The sequence below is a fragment of the Mandrillus leucophaeus genome, unplaced genomic scaffold (assembly GCF_000951045.1).
Source record: "Mandrillus leucophaeus isolate KB7577 unplaced genomic scaffold, Mleu.le_1.0 Scaffold159, whole genome shotgun sequence".
NCBI classification, from domain to species: domain Eukaryota; kingdom Metazoa; phylum Chordata; class Mammalia; order Primates; family Cercopithecidae; genus Mandrillus; species Mandrillus leucophaeus.
Window position 1 is genome coordinate 2,357,178 of NW_012101576.1, and position 17,616 is coordinate 2,374,793.

Below are 17,616 nucleotides of genomic sequence, written 5' to 3' on the forward strand. Positions count from 1 at the left end.
CCACCCAAACACACACACACCCTATTGATCTGTTTCTCTGGAGAACTCTGAATAATACTGAGGACGTGAGGGGCATGCAGAATGAACTCACAGAGGCAGTAAGTCTTTATTTGGATTTTGACAGAAGAACAAGAAACTGATTCATGGAAAGAGAGGGAAGAAGGGTAAACTAAGTGGGGAAATAGTTTCCTCAAAAATTTGTGTGCATTTGGATGTTGTGTGGAACTACACAAGAAACAGGGTACTGGAGGAAGACTCTATGTCTGGACAAGTGGAGGAAGAACTGAAGAATCGATCTGATATGAAAGCACTAATTGTACACTGACTTAACACTGAGGCTCACTCAGACAATGGGGATAAACAGAGTAATGGGAACCTGGCCATGTACTCAAGGAGTACATTGTCTAAATAGCCGTCACCTCCTACCAGGCTTGTAGGTGATAAAAATAGGTTTCATAAAATATATTCTTGCTCAATAAAGATGCAAGCCAAACATCACATTTGCAACATATAAGACAAATATTTTGCCAAGAAAATGCATATCAAAAATTACTATGTACCAAGGTACCTGAATTATAGATGGAAGGTCAAGTGAGGTGAATGAGTGAGTCCTGAAGCAAGCTGTGATGGAGCAAGGTAGACAGGCAAGAGCTTCATCCTGTGAGTAAATGTGCCTGATGCCTCGATTTATTTTGAACCAAAATGAACAGGCCACAGGCTACATGGCACAGTTGGGTTATTCCAACGTTTTAGATTTCTAAAATTATTACTAGCATAAGCTATGGCTCAAAGGCCACAGAGCACTGCTTAACATTAAGTTCAAGGTTAATGTTAGCTGCTTCATGAAACAGCATAGAAATGAGTTATAGGGCTACAGACAGGGCTGAAAAGAACCTTCTGTCTTTCAAAGGTGATAACTGTGTTTTCAGGCTTTGGAGCAGAATGCTCAGATTTGAGGGAAGATTAAAATCTTTATGATACCATCCTTTTTTGTTTTCCTGTGTGTTACATAGCCATGGCTTTCACTGAAATACCATTTTCTATTAGAATCCACTGGCATTTCCTTCCTCCTGATGGCTGCAAAAATATTTATCTTTATACATACATGAGCATATTTAAATCCCCTCCAATGTGTTGTTTGACTACTCAGTTTATTTCAGTTTTTATTGAAATAACTGTCCACTTGTACTATGGCTATCTTTATAAAAACATATGTAAATGTATTCTGTTTTGACAGGGTTTTTTAAAGTGCATTTGCTTTAGTTATTCATATTGGTGGAATTTAGCCACATTAATCATTTTTCAAATTTTCTGTGTGTGATTGCCTGCCATGAACACCGATGCCAGCACATTTCTTTTTAGCTACTTTTTTTGGGGTTAGAGGGATATTGCTGCATCTTCAGAACTGATGATTTCCGACAAGATTGTAATATATCATATACCACATTTGCAAGATAAAAGCTATGCCCATAGTTTAAAATCACTTAAAATATATGTGTAAAGAGAAATGCTTAATTGATTTTCCAAATCACTTTCCTGTAAAGTTGAACTGTTTCTTAAAACCTTAGTTGTTTTTTATACTACTATATACAACACCCATCAGGATTTAAAATTCCAGTTATACTCAATATTAGCAAGGTCATTCTTATGCGCCATTGGTAGAAACATAAACCAGTGTACTTTTGTCTACAGGGCAGTTAAGAGTTAATAGGCAATATACATAAGGAACATTAAAGAAGAGAAAAACCTTGAACCTGGAAATTTCACTTATGAGAATTCATCCTGGTTATGATATTCATTTTAATACAGCTGACAGCTGCAAAAAACCTTTAGAATAATATGATTACTAATAATAGGAGACTAAAATAAATTATGGCATATCCACATAAGGGAATTCTATGTAGCCATTAAAAAGGGTGGTTAGGTATGGACTCAGTGACTTAAAAAGGTGGTCCAGATACAATCATCTCTCTGTAATAGCATTTGTTTTAATGTTACATACATATGTCTGTTTGTATAAACACATAGAAAAAATTTAGAAGAATGGATCTTAACATGGTTTCTGTTGAAGGGAGGTTTTTTTCTTGTTTAAATTTTCTAATTTTTACATAATACATTTTTTATAGTTATAACATATATACGCACACACACACACACAAACACACATATGCACTACAGAAGCTTCTTTTCCAGCTGTCTTGTCTCTAGGCATATGGACTTTGAACCAACCTAGCAGAAAGGGCCCACGGTGAGGGCAGGGAATCTGATGGCCCCATCCCTCCTAGACCTGATCTGCCTAGCTCAGCTGTCCCCTAACACAGGAGCAAGGACCCTGCTCACCAGACTGTCCTGGATGCAGGGAGTCTCCACCAGCCTCCGGACTCCATTCTCCACGGTGACTCCCAGCCAGTTGAGCGCTGCCCAGCACCAGAGGTAGTCGTAGCCGCCATGCCAGTAGCTCACAAATGCAAATGTCATCGCCGTGGAAAACAGTGTCCCCAGCAGGCCATGCTGGGACCCGCCCACTGGAATGTACACATACCTAGAGAAAGAAGAGGCTGTTAGGAGCCATGCAGAGGGCTGCCCTGCAACTCTGCCTGCTCCCTGGCTTGACTCTCCTGTCGCACACTGCTGTTCACATATGCAGATCCTTCCTCGCTTCCAGGAGGCCAGATTCCTTGGATTCTCCCTCCCACAAGGAGTTGGCAAAAACCCAAGCCTCAGCTCTGCAGGGTGTTAGGTTAAATGAACACACAGGCTCAAGAGCTCTCATTACTAGAGCAAAATAGCACTTACAAGAGGCAGGGCAAGAAGTCATGAATTTAGAGTTTCTGAAAGGGGTGGCCCCGGGCCCAATCCTGGAAATCCAATCACAGAATGGCAGTTAGGCTTCTGGCTACACGGGACCAGCAACCTTCAAGGCAGGTGATATGGTTTGGCTGCGATCCCACCCAAATCTCATCTTGAATTGTAGCTCCCAAAATCCCCATGTGTCATGGGAGGGACCCAGTGCGAGGTAATTGAATCATGGGAGTGGGTTTTTCCTATGCTGTTCTCGTGATAGTGAATAAGTCTCACACGAGATCTGATGGTTGTACAAAGGGCAGTTCCCCTGCACAGGCTCTCTTGCCTGGCACCATGTAAGATGTGCCTTTGCTCCTCTTTCGCCTTCCGCCATGATTATGAGGCCTCCCCAGCCATGTGGAACTGTGAGTCCATTAAACTGTTTTTTCTTTATAAATTACCTAATCTTGGGTATTTCTTCATAGCAGTATGAAAATGGACTAATACAGCAGGTGCGGATTTTACAGCTCAGACTATTAAGTTTATGGTAAACCCATTATTTAAATGCAGTTGGTAAGATCACGTTCCTAAACAGGCAGGAGCTGGGTGCAGCAGATGGGTGCCAGAGACGGTTCCCCAGCTTTCTAGGCAGGTTGCCCAGAAGCAGTCGTGAATTCACAACAAAGAAAAGGGCTCTGTGCTCACAGGGCAGCCAAAGTACCAGACAAAATGCACAGCCGTCCCCTGGGTATGTTCTCTATTGCCGAGACAGCTGCCTGAGTACAGAGAGACAGGACTATGTTCTTCAGTCAGTATTTTCCTGCTTGAGTTGGACAAAACTCACACCTTAGGCTGTTAGGACCTGGAAAGCTAGGAGCTTTTTGCAATAGCCTTTTAAAAAAACCCATAGGCCTTTGTTTATTGCTGATCAGTGCTTCTTTGTCCAACCTTCCTCCAGGAGGGAAAAGGAGAAAATCCTTTTCTGAATACACAGTATGTTCCAAGTACTAGACACTTTACATATACTACTTTGTTTGATTCTTTAAAGCACCACATGTATGGTTTATACCCACTGCCCCAGCATTTTAAACAACTTAGCACTTGTCCTGTTTATATACCATTTTAATTTGGGGGAGGCGATCAAACTTGTTTTTGAGGAGGAAATAAAATTGTTTTCGGAGAGGAAATTGTTCTAGTCAAAATGTTTTCAACAGGACTATTTTATTTTTAGAGATAGCATCTCTAGATGTTACCCAGGCAGGAGTGGAGTGGTGCAATCTTAGCTTACCACAACCTCAAGCTCCTGAACTCAGACAATGCTCCCACTTCAGTCTCCCAAGTAGCTGGGACTACAGGCATGCACCACCACACCCAGATAATTTAAATTTTTTTTTTTGTAGAGATGATAAAAGTTGCGTAGGCTGGTCTTAAACTCCTAGCCTCAAGTGATCCTCCTGCCTTAGCCTCCCAAAGTGCAAGGATTACAGGCGTGAGCCACCACACCTGGCTTAATAGAACTGTATAGGTAGACAAGCTAAAAACAAAAGCAACTTATCAGGCAATAAATCTTTTAAAAGACTATACCATTGTAATTACTTCAAACTATGCCACTGGACAAAGACTCTCTCCTTGACTAAACTTTAGTCAAGCTCCTCTAAGCTCTCTAGGCCTCGACCTTGGTGTCCATCTTTATTGTAGCAAGAATACTGCTAAGTCGGTTTAGAACGAACCCCCCACCTGCAGTATCTGATCATGCTCCAATATCTGGCCAAATTCTTCATCACCTACTCTTGGTGTCTGATCACCCTGGCTGCCTTCAGGAGGAATCCTGTTAAGTCTGTTTAGCCAGAATCCCCCTATTTCCCAACGTTTCCTCTTAATAGTAGTCTACTCAATGACCTCCACCTTGCTCCTTGGCTATATCCCCCCTTGTCCAAGCTGTATTCAGAATTGAGCCCAGTTCTGGCTGGGTGCAGTGACTCTTGCATGTAATCCCAGCACTTAGGGAGGCCGAGGCGGGTGGATCACCTGAGATGAGGAGTTCGAGACCAGCCTGGCTACACGGCAAAATCCTGTCTCAACCAAAAACACAAAAATGAGCCAGGCATCGTGGTGTGGGCCTGTAGTCCCAGCTACTTGGGAGGCTGAGGCAGAAGAATCTCTTGAACCTGGGAGGAGGAGGTGAAGGTTGCAGTGAGCTGAAAACATGCCACTGCACTCAAGCTTGGGTGACAGAGCAAGACTCTGTCAAAAAAAAAAAATTGAGTCCAGTTCCATACTGAGGTCTCTTTTCCCCTATTACAATAGTTCCCAAATAAATTTTTTTACTGCTTCAACTACTACCTATATCTGGTTTTTCTTTGACATCCTCCACTCTCAAATATGTTCCAGTTTCCAGTTTGGATAATAAATTATTTGATCACCTTACATAATCCCATTTTATGGGTGAGGAAACTGAGGTTGAGAAATTAATTTGCCCAAGGTACACAGTTGGGGAGGAGAAAGACCAAGAAGCAAATCTGCAACTGTACACCCAACTTACTGCTTCCATTACATCCGTGGGCTAATTTTTAAAGTCCTCTATATATCACCCCAATCAGGAACTATTAAACTGGAAGGTATGTGAGAATGTAGCAGTTTCAGAAATAAGTAAAGCAAAGCCAATTCTTTCATTTGTGCAAAAACAGGACCATCTTGACAATCAAGTTAGCAAATAGGCATCAAGCACTCAATACAGATTACCGAATCTTCCACCTGCTGTTGAGCATGTCTTTAGGCCTTCAGGGAATTCCTGGCACTATGGGAAACAGACATGACTTTGTTCTTGCTATAAGGATGGGCATACCTGCTTGTGAAACAATAGCAAACAAGTCCCATCATTAAGCTATGTGACATGGTACAAAGTAGACTAGGAAGGTTTCAGAGTGCAGGGGAGAAGGGTGTGAGCGAAAACAGTGGGGCAAAGGAGGCTGAAGGGCGAAGCCTCTCATTCTGGCAAGGCCAAGAGGATGAGTTTTGGTAGGCAAAGAGAAGCTTGGGTTCTGCGCCAAGGACACAAAGGAGGGGCTGGATGACAAGTCAGAAAAGCCTGACAGCCCAGGGCACAGTGGTCTTATCCGGTGTTCTGCTGCCCCCTAGAGGCTGCTTGGTTATTGGTGTAGAATACTCAGCAGAGGCAAAAAATGGGCCAGAATTACGCTGCTTCCTACCTGCATGGAGGTAACCGCTGGCCCATCATGAGGCCGCTCTTAACTTTACATAACCAGTGTTGTATGTAAAAATAAAATAGGGTGATCAAACCTATTGCAAAAGGATGAAGAACGACTTCTCTTTAAGGAAACTGTGCAGAGGGCTATTTTATAAAACAGATTATCAAATTCTCTTTTCACCCAACCTGCTTCATGTTGTTGTGGTTGCTATTGTTTAAATCGTATCTTACTAATTAAAAGTGAGCTGCAGCCAGGGACAGTGGCTCACGCCTGTAATCCCAGACCTTTGGGAGGCCGAGGCTGGGGGGTCACTTGAGGTCAGGAGTTCAAGACCAGCCTGGCCAACATGGTGAACCCTGTCTCTACTAAAAATACAAAAATTAGCCAGGTGTGGTGGTGCACACCTATAGTCTCAGCTACTTGGGAGGCTGAGCCAGGAGAATTGTTTGAACTTGGGAGGCAGAGGTTGCAGTGAGCACCATTGTCCTCCAGCCTGGGCAACAGAGTGAGACTCCATCACACACATACACACACACAAATTAGCTGCACTGTATATGTCAGAAAACCATAGCATAAAACCCTCTCATTCTCCACACCAATGGTACTTGATCTTGAATTCAACTCCAAGGAGGACACGTTTTCAAGCTTGTGATCAGGAAACATCTAGCCCCAAAATTACATGCCCAGCTATTTTGGGCATCTCCTGGAACCAAGGCTCTGTCACTTTGCCTTCAAAATGACAGCAGACAAACATCTCTGAAAATTCCTTTTATTCCAGAAATTCATATATGGCAGGTCTCCAAGGACATGAGGCTGTTTGTTTCAAACCAGAAGAGGGTATAGTTTCAAGACTGGAAGATAAAAATCCCTTCTTTATTCTTAATTTCTAGAAAACAGTACGTGTGGTAAAAAGGAGAGCAAACAGGTTATTTTCTTTTACAAATTCTACCATCTTCTGTCAGTTTCATGATTAATAAAAACAGAAACATGTCTCTTTTTTTAGAAAAGCAATAGTATGAAACTGCTTACTAAGATTCGCTGCACAGTAAATTGATTTCCCAATGGAAGAAAGCAATCAGCACCACCTTCTCAGCAAAGCAAAACTAAAAACCTTGCTTCTCATCAGTGACTGTGTCAGGCTGAGTCTTCATGAAGCCTGCCTCGGCCTGGCTGGCTTCGTGTGGTCACCGCTTATAGAAAATGCTGCAGCCACCTTCTTAATTTAAAAGCATCTCACCGAATCAATGCACCATAGCACACCCCCAACTCAGGAGGAAGAATCCATATAAAATGTAGACAGTATTGATGACTTCTACCCTTTACTCAGTGCCCATGCGCCAGAGGCTTCATGCATACTATTTCTGATCATTAAAACAACCCTCCAAGGAAATAACTAGGCCTATTTTACACAGGAGAGGTAAAATCTGCACCTAGAATGTTGTGTTTTTGGTGATATATTTCCTGTTTAACCAAATCTTGAAAGCAGTCTCCACAGAAACATCCACTGATGTTTTATTAACTGAAAAATGTCCTTTCTAGGAAAGAATTCTTGCTCAAGAGAATAATGCTTACAATTTACAAAGGGATTTGAGCCAATGAGCTCTGTTAGCCACTGTTCAGTGTCAGAAGACAAGAGGTATAACTTCTGCTTTTGAGCGACTAAGTAGTCACCCTCTGTCCCACAAGCAGAGATAACACCTGCTATCTCAACTCCCTGACATCCTGCAGACATCTGCCTATTTCAGAAGTGGGGCACAAAAAGTTGGTGGCTAGGGTGATGCTGAGTAGAGGTACATAAAGGGAGAAGAAAGTATCTAGCTCCCTCACACCTACTATGAAAAACAACACAAATATATGCCCTACAGTGGGAGACGGGGTGGAAACAATCCATGTGGTAAACGCATTTATCTAAAAATCGCAACACTTCCTTTTTCCAAGGACCCATACAATAGCTCCTTGGCTTGCTACATTTACCACTTAATTCTATGACAGACTAATCCCAGACCCCAATAAGGTATGAAGATGAAGCACCAGACACTGACGGACGTGGCTTTTACTGTCTCCTGCACTGAGCCGAGGTGGGCTTGCTGGTTTCCTGTCATTATTTACCTATTCCTTGGCCGGGCTAGGGCAGGCAGTTGCTGACATCCTACTCCAGCTCCGCCTTAACTTTCCACCCTTATTTCCCTTCTCCCCACTTGGCTCTGGTGACAAATCCTAAAATCCTGAATAAAGGAGAATTTGATAGCTCCGTGCCCTTGGTCATACCATTTCCACATCTAGAAGATATTCCTCCATCCTCCCTGATTTTCCAACACCTACTCAGTCTATAAACTCCAGTTGATTTTCCATGTCCAGGAAGTCTCTTTTGCATTTTCCAGCTTGCAGTTTAACCCAGGAACCTACGGTGTGTACTGTCTGTTCCGCTGATTGAATAGCTATTTACCAAAATGCATCTATTATGGGTGTCATTTGAACTAAATTATAAGATTCATTCAGACAGCACTAGATATGTGATGTGCGTATGCATATGCATGTATGTGTGTATTACACAGCTACTAGTCAACAGTACTTATATACATAACACAATTTCCATTTACTGCTGATAGCCTCGAATAGCTTTTAAACTTGTTGTAAATTGTCACCATTGTCATGGACCCATTATAAGCAACAGGAACAAAGGGAAGATTGGTTATAAGGTCCTGTACCAGGTACTGGGAGACTTTGGAAGACACCTGTTCCTAAAGAATACAGACCACTGAAAGACCCTGAAGTTTCTCCATACTTTGTAATCCTAATTACCCTATTAAAGTCAAAAGTATGTGTCACTACACCTCTGGAACTACTCTAACCCTAAGAGATTTACCACCCAAAGTAAAAGTACTAGTCCTTCAAAGAACAGAGCCTTTAGTGGCTAGGAAAGGCAAGACTTTTGTCCATGTTACACTGGTGGTGAGGTGACCTCACCTTGGCTTCATCTGGGCCCTGAGACCAGTCCCTGTGCTCAGGTTTCTCTACAGAGCTGGCTGTGCTGTCCTGAGCCCAGTTCTCATGGGCAGTAGCTCCCCTGACCCAACCCTGGCTCTGGCTTTGGCCTTGGCCCACATTTTAGTGCTCTTTCTCATAGCCAATGATGACCCTCCAGTCAAATCTCCATCTTCTAGGTAGATATCACAAAGGAAGCTACACATCTACTTATAAAAAGTTTTCACAATCTACCCATCTGACAAAGGTCTAATATCCAGAATTTACAAGGAACTTAAACGTATTTATAAGAAAAAAACAAATAATCCCATCAAAAAGTGGAAAGAGGATATGAACAGACACTTCTCAAAAGAAAACATTTATGTGACCAATAAACATATGAAAGAAAGCTCAACATCCCTCAGCATCAGAGAAATGCAAATCAAAACCACGATGAGATACCATCTCACACCAGTCAGAATGGTGATTATTAAAAAGTCAGGAAACAATAGATGCTGGCTAGGCTGTGGAGAAATAGGAACGCTTTCACATTGTTGGTGGGAATGTAAATTAGTTCAACCATTGTGGAAGACAGTATGGCAATTCCTCAAGGATCTAGAACCAGAAATACCATTTGACCCAGCAATCCCATTACTGGGTATATAACCAAAGGAATATAAATCATTCTACTATAAAGACATATGCACACGTATGTTTTTTGCAGCACTATTCACAATAGCAAAGATTTGGAATCAACCCAAATGCCCATCAATGATAGACTGGATAAAGAAAATGTGTAGAATACTATGCAGCCATATAAAGGAATGAGATCACGTCCTTTGCAGGGACATGGATGAAGCTGGAAACCATCATCCTCAGCAAACTAACACAGGAACAGAAAACCAAACAGTGCATGTTCTCATAAGTGGGAATTGAACAATGAGAACACATGGACACAGAGAGGGGAACAACACACACCAGGGCCTGTTAGGGGGTGGAAGGTGGCGGGAGGGAACTTAGAGGACAGGTCACCATAGCAGCAAACCACCATGACACACGTATACCTATGTAACAAACCTGCACATTCTGTATACATATCCCCCCCCCCTTTTTAAGAAATAAGGAAAAAAAGTTTTCAAAGGAAGATGCACACAAAAAGGAATATAATTTGCTTTTAATATCTCTCTGTCCAGTAGAGATAATAGCAGCATCTTAATAAGTAATAACCAGCAGTTGGTTAATGGGCAACCATAGGCTTTGTCATCCTCCAGAAGGCTAAGAGGAGTCTATTTTCAAAGCAGAGAAAATATTTTGAGCTGGGCTAATTCTCAGCTCCTTTACTAAAAGATGCTGTATAAAAGCTTCATATGCAATTCTGAAAATTATCTATTAAAAATTCTATGCCCTCTTTGGCAACAGAACATTGTAGAATTTATAAAATAGAAATTAAATTCAAGCTATATTTAGCCTACACTTCAACTTCTAGGTAAATGTAATTAGATGCCAACATTTAAAAAATAATAATTTCTTTCTTTTCTCACTGAGCTGGTAGTTCAGTGAGTTGAAGTACTGTGCTGATAAACCCAAGCTTGTAGCCTCCATCTTAGAGAAAGATTCAACCACACCTTCATAGTTCAAAACCCAAACTCTGGCTTCACAAAAGCTCTATCTTTCTCACAGAAAGAGAGGCTGAGAGAGTATGAATGGCTCAGTCTAAGCACATCTGTCACTAGAAAACAGCCCAAGCAGCAACAGTGGTGAAGTGGAGGACAAGAAAGAGGGCAGTGCTTGAGAGCTAGAAGATGTGACCTTGGCCCTGCTCTGCCACTCACCAACTTCTGTAACCCCAAACTTGTCAAGTAAACTTCTCAGCTTAAATATACACACTGAGTATGCACTAGCAGCACTAAAACCTTCTTTGAGTATGAGTTGCTGTGAAGATCAGATGAGACAATATATAAAGACTCTGGATCCACATTTAATTTTTTTTAAATCATGACAAGAACACTTAGCATGAAATCTACACTGCTAACAATTGTTTAAATGCATAATACAGTATCGTTAACTATAGGCACAACGCTACCCAGTGGATCTCTAGAAATTCTTCATCTTGCATAACCAATATTTTGTATCTATTGATAAGGAAAAGACCCCCTTCCTCTCACCCCTGGCACCTGGCAACCACCATTCTATTCTTCGCTTCTATGAGTTTGACTAGTTTTTAACCTTTAAGTTTAGGCGTACATGTGCTGGTTGTTATATAGGTAAACTCGTGTCATGGGGGTTTGTCATACAGATTATTTCATCACCTAGATATTAAGCCTAGTATCCATTAGCAATTTTTCCTGATTCTCTCCCTCCTCCCACCCTCTATCTGTGGTGTCTGTCATTCCCCTCTGTGTGTCCATGTGTCATCTTTTATCTCCCACTTATAAGTGAGAACATGGAGTATGTGGTTTTCTGTTTCTGCTAAAGATAATGGCCTCCAGTTCCATCCATGTTCTTGCAAAGTGTGTGATCTCATTGTTCTACATGGCTGCATGGTAGTCTATGGTGGATATGAACCACTTTTTCTTTATCCAATCTACCATTGATGGGCTTTTAGGTTGATTCCATGTCCTTGCTATTGTGAATAGTGCTACAGTGAACATCTGCATGCATGCGGAGTTTGACTATGTTTAGATCCCTCATGTAAGTGGAATCATACAGTATTTCTCTTTCTATCATGAGCTTATTTCACCTTCATAGCCTTATATATAACTGGAATCATACAGTATTTGTCCTGTTATGGGCTTATCTCACTGAATAGAATATTCTTCACGTTCATCGATGATGTTGCAACTGGCAGGAATTTCTTCTTTTTTGAGGCTGAATAATGTTACATTGTATGTATATACCACATTTTCTTTATCAATCCATATATCAATAGATATTTAGGTTATGTCCATATCTTGGCTGTTGTGAATAATGCTGAAATTAATATGGAAGTATAGATATCTCTTCTAGATACTGATTTCCATTATTTTATATACTCAAAAGTGCGATCGCTGAATCACATAGTAGCTCTTTTTTTATTTTTCTGAGGAATCTCCATACTGTTTTCCATAGTGGCTGTACCAACAATGTACAAGAGTTCTATTTTTCCACATCCTCACCAACACCTGTTACCTTTGTTTTTCTAGAAAATGATAGCCATCCTAACACATATGAAGTGATACCTCATTGTGATTTTGATTTTCATTTCCATGATGACTGGTGATATTGAGCATCTTTTGCACATATACCTTGAAACATACAACCTACCAAGAAAGAATCAGGAAAATCTAAACAGACTAATAACAAAGAGATTGAATTAGTAATTAAAAACCTCACAACAAAGAAAAGCTCAGGACCTGATGGCTTCACTGGTGGATTCTAACAAACATTCAAAGAAAAAGTAATACCAATCCTTCTCCAACCGTCAAAAGAACGGAAGAAAAAGAACACTTCCAAACTCATTTTATGAGGCTATCATTACCCTGATACCAAAGCCAGACAAAGACATCATTAAAAAACTACAGGTCAGCTGGGCACAGTGGCTCACATCTGTAATCCCAGAACTTTGAGAGGCTGAGGCAGGCAGATCACATGAGGTCAGGAGTTCAAGACCAGCCTGGCCAACATGGTGAAACCCTGTCTCTACTAAAAATACAAAAATTAGCCCAGTGTGGTGGTGCATGCCTCCTGTAATCCCAGCTACTTGGGAGACTGAGACAGGAAAATTGCTTGAACTCAGGAGGCAAAGGTTGCAGTGAGCTAAGATTGCACTTCTGCACTCCAGCCTGGGTGACAGAGTGAGACTCCATCTCAATAACAAAACAAAACAAAAAAAAAACAAACCTACAGGCCAATATCCCTGATGCACATAGATGTAAGAATACTCAACAAAATACTAGAAAACAAAATTCAACGGTATGTTGAAAGAATTGGTTCATCATGATTAACTGGAATCTACCCCTAAGGTGCAAGGATGTCTCAGCTTACACAAATCAATTAGCATGATACATCACATTAACAGAATGAAGGACAAAAGCCTTCGTTATCATCTTAATACATGGAGAAAAAGCATTTGACAAAATTAGACAAACTTTTATGATTAAAAACTCTCAACACACTAGGTACGGAAGAAATTTATTTCAGTACAATAAAGGCCATATATGACAAGCCACAGCTAACATATTTGACATTGAAAAACTGAAAGTCTTTTTGCTAAGATCGGCAACAAGCAAGAATGCCCACTCTCACCACATCTTTTCAACATAGTATTGGAAGTACTAGCTAGAGTAATCAGAAAAGAAAAATAAATAAAAGGCATACGAATTGGAAAGGAAGAAATAACATTATGTCTGTTTATAGATAACATGATCTTATATATAAAAAACCCTAAAGACTACAAAAAACCCATTAGAACTAATAAACAAATTCAGTAAAATTGGAGGATATAAAAGTAACATAAAAATCAGTTGATTTCCTATAAACAATAAATGACCCAAAAAGAAAATTAAGAAAAAATATCATTTTTAACAAAAAAAAAAAAGAAAAGAAAAAATTAGAATGACAAAGAATAAAATACTTAGGAATAAATTTAGCCAAGAAGGCAAAAGATTTGTACACTGAAAACCATAAAACATTGATGAAAGAAAGTAAACACACACAAAAAATGGAAAGATATGCTGTGCCCATGAATAGAACTCTGGAGATTTTAACACTGCATACACATGAAAGGTTTATACTTACTAATAATGGGCCAGCAGCAGCATACTTCATTCAACGAATATCATGTTAAGTGTTCTTAACACACACACACACACACACACACACACAAAACCCAAAGGGGTACAAGGAAACTTTTGGAGGTGATGGATATGCTTATTACTTTGATTATGTTGATGGTTTCATGGATGCATGCATATGTCCAAACGCATCAAATTGTACACATTAATATGTGCAATTTTTGTGTATCAGTTACACTCCAATAAAGCTGGGGTTTTAAAAAGCCATTATCATAACAAGTAGCACTCCTATATCTTTCATCAGCATTTGAAGACACCAAGAACACTGAACTGCTTGCTCAGGGATGTTCTTTACTTGAAACCATTAGTCCTAAAAGTGTCACTATCAGATCCAGGTCACTTAGTGCTATTGGGTCAAAGCTATGGATTCAACACCCACATATACCTGTTGGTTATGCTTAATCCAGATGACAGCCAGCTGTTCTCCACACACCTAACACTGGCTGCGGAGGAGCCTGCAGAAGGTATGTGGGTGTGCCAGGGTAAGGCAGTACCTACTACGATTTTGTCTATCTCCAACATTTTGCCATCAAATAACTGTCACCCTTCCCTTCAGGTTCCCCTTTTATCTGCCAAGTAGAAAAGTCACCTGACCAAGTCCTTTTCTTATAATGAGTTACTGCAGTAACTAACTGTCTAAAGAAAGTCCTTATACAGGTTTACACATTTTATCAGTTTAAGTGACCTAATGATGTCCTGGGAGGTCAAAGTCCTGATGACACATGTGTCTTTGTGGTATTACAATCTTCACACCAGAGACTGTAAAACAAGCAAGCAAAGCAAAAGCACCAAAAGCACTTTTCAAGATGTCATGCATCAAAACTAGCTCCCAGTCACAAACAGGGACATGCCAAGGCCCAGGGGAGGTGAACACCAGAAAGGGGTATGTACTGTTTCCCTCCCTGGGGACCCTCTTCTTCTGCTTGAGAGCACGCTGAAGCCTCAGCATCCCCAGGGCTCCCAGGCCCAGGTCTATTCTGGGTTATAAATAAATACTATATAAAACAGATTCTTTGGAGGTTTGAGCAAAGGAGACAGAGTGGGAATTTACACTCTTTAGTGCTGCAAAGCTGAGTCTAATTGCTAATAAAAAGGTCCTTGAAGCCTCAGTTTAATAACCACCAACATTTTCTGGCTGCCTGCCTGTCTTCCCACCTTTCTCCCAGGAGGATGCTAAAAGCATTTATAAGCTTCCCTAGGCCAGAGGAAAAGGTGGGGGCGGGGTGGGGGGATACGAAAAGCCAGAAGTAAAGGGGCAAATGAGGATGTCCGTATGATGAAGGGATGCATGACTTCTCCCACTGCACAGTCAGGAGGAGAAGGGGTAGGGGAAAGAGCCCACCCTTGCCCCCAAGGCATTTCCCAACCTTTGCTCCATCAGCAGATCCCAAATCCAGGGATTAAAATTGCCACCATCCTGGGCATACACCCCTCTAATCAGCATGTGAACTATGGGTTTCTCCTGGATGTTTCCTTTCCATCTCTGCCTCTCACTCACATCCTATTCAGTGCCACTCCTGCCGGTCCTAATCTTCAAACTCATTTATCATGGCTGTTAGGAAAATGTTCACTCTAAAATAAACTTGTACAACTTAAAGGTTACTGTGCTGGTACAATGCCTTGGAGTCTCTGGAAGAAAGTGCTCTGAGGACAAGTGCAATAAAGAAATGCCTAGCTGGTTCCCGAAGCATTTCATTCCTCATCTGGGTTTATGGTGTAATGATTTTGTGGCAGCCAAGCTGGAGAGGGCCCCAGAGGCAGGGTCCATGGCCTTGATAGGTGTATACTCCAGGTTTTCAAAGCAACCCAGTACCACACATATGAAGTCTGGTCTGTTGGTCAGTTAGCAAAAACAAAAATCAACAGCTGACGTGTGTAACATAAAGGAAAAGAAGAGGCAAGTTCTTTGTGGTCAGAAAGCATCTAGTCTAATAAGGGTGGGCAAGTCTCTACCTTCGGGGGTCCCACTTCCAGTGGATTCCCATTGTATTATGGCCTAAATTAAACCCATCAGCTTGGCTTCTTCTAAGTCATTCTCCAACTGCCTCTTATGCCACTAATTTCATCTTACCAGCCTCCAAAATAGATTCTCCACCCCAGTCATTAACTTCATTCCTGCCCAAACCTGGGCCTTGTAATCATGCCATGCCATCCCATCCCCCAAGCACAGAAGGCCTCTGGTCAGTCTTTTCCATCATTTGATCTTTCAAAATGGGTTTAACATTCACTTCCAGGAAAATTTCCCCAGCCAATCTCACCCTTTGATTCTTTACCTCTTTAAGATTCATGCATTCATCTCAACCTAAATGATTTCTTTCAACTTGCCGATGTGCTGCTCTTTAGTACTTCTGAGCTACCTCACCAGGCCTGACAGCATGCAGGATTCCCCACCTTACATCAATACCTGCAACACAGAATTATAAAATTTCCCTTCTTAGTCCACCAGAGTCTAATTTAGACTCCGAATTCAGGAGGATGCTCAATAAATCCTAGTGAATTTCCTTTGTCTCCTGCTCTTTCCTTCATCCTTCTCATTTCCCTGATTCATCTCTCTTGCCTCTTCTTTTCTTTGACTGTCACTCCCTGTAAACAAAAGATGATTCTCCAGCTAGAAACTGTGACTTCATAAGTAAATATCACTGTTTATGTCTGCCGCCACTGTGTTCTCCTCTAAAGTGCTGTGGGGTTTCGAGGGAATATTTACAAAGTCAGACTAAATCACAGATACCAACAGGAGATACCCTGAGCAAAAGGGACGGCTGGCGGGGACTGATGGGGGGGACACATACCAACGCCAACCTCTCCAAGAAAGCTGCTGGAACTACCAAAAGAAAAGGGAGATTTAACCAAAAAGCAAAACTCCAGGGTTACATGTTTTTAAAATTAAAGCACTCAAGTTGTGATATTTAACATATATGACCTTAACTTTAAAAGCATCAAATAAAACCATGGCTGTGCCCATCAGTATTCGATATCTGCGAGGGGATGGGGTCCAGGAGGCCAAGAGTTGGCCTTTGCTGTATTACTTGGGTTAACTTTCCTGACGATACCTCTTCCTTGGCCAGGCACGTCACTTCAATTCCAGCGTGTTCGCAGGTCACAAAAAGAGTAGTGTGGGTCAGGCGCGGTGGCTCACACCTGTAATCCCAGCACTTTGGGAGGCTGACGTGGGAGGATCACGAGGTCAGGAGACCAAGACCATCCTGACTAACACGATGAAACCCCGTCTCTACTAAAAATACAAAAAAATTAGCCAGGTGTGGTGGTGGGCGCCTGTAGTCCCAGCTATCCAGGAGGCAGAGGCAGGAGAATGGCGTGACCCCAGGAGGCGGAGCTTGCAGTGAGCTGAGATCACGCCACTGCACTCCAGTCTGGGCAACAGAGCGAGACTCCGTCTCAAAAAAAAAAAAAAAAAAAAAGAGTAGTGTGGAGTCAGAACCTTAAAAGTACCTTAAAGCACAGAGTAGGGCAGATGTAGGGATGAGTAAGTCAGGGTCACAGATTTCAGTGGCAATCACTTTTCTGGTTTTTGATTTACAACTAGGAACAGCTGAAGGGCTAGGAGAGAACCAGGGAATGAAGCCTCTTGAAAGGTCTATAAAGGTCTGGGAACATTTGAGACATAAGCATAAACGCTCTTGAAGAGTTACAAAATATCACAATAGTGTGCTGTTTGCTACTGGTTTCTATCAAAGCAGAGGGGATCTGTCTTCCCTGATTGGGATTCAGAACACAGAGCTCCTGAAATATTAGCTTATGCTTTTGAGTTTCCCATTTTCCCTACCCCTCTGCTGCCATGAAGTTAACTCTCGTCTTTTAACCAAAAT

The 17,616-nt window shown here is 41.5% G+C and overlaps 1 protein-coding gene across 8 annotated transcripts in view; it reads right to left on the bottom strand.

Annotated features, from left to right (window-relative positions):
- Positions 1 to 17,616, bottom strand: part of HHAT (hedgehog acyltransferase) — a 382,998-nt gene that overhangs the window by 101,791 nt on the left and 263,591 nt on the right. For all 8 annotated transcript variants that reach the window (XM_011975810.1, XM_011975804.1, XM_011975809.1 and 5 more), the window contains one exon: positions 2,341 to 2,542. In XM_011975810.1, the coding sequence (XP_011831200.1) occupies positions 2,341 to 2,542 (202 nt within the window). The remainder of the gene's footprint in view (positions 1 to 2,340; positions 2,543 to 17,616) is intronic.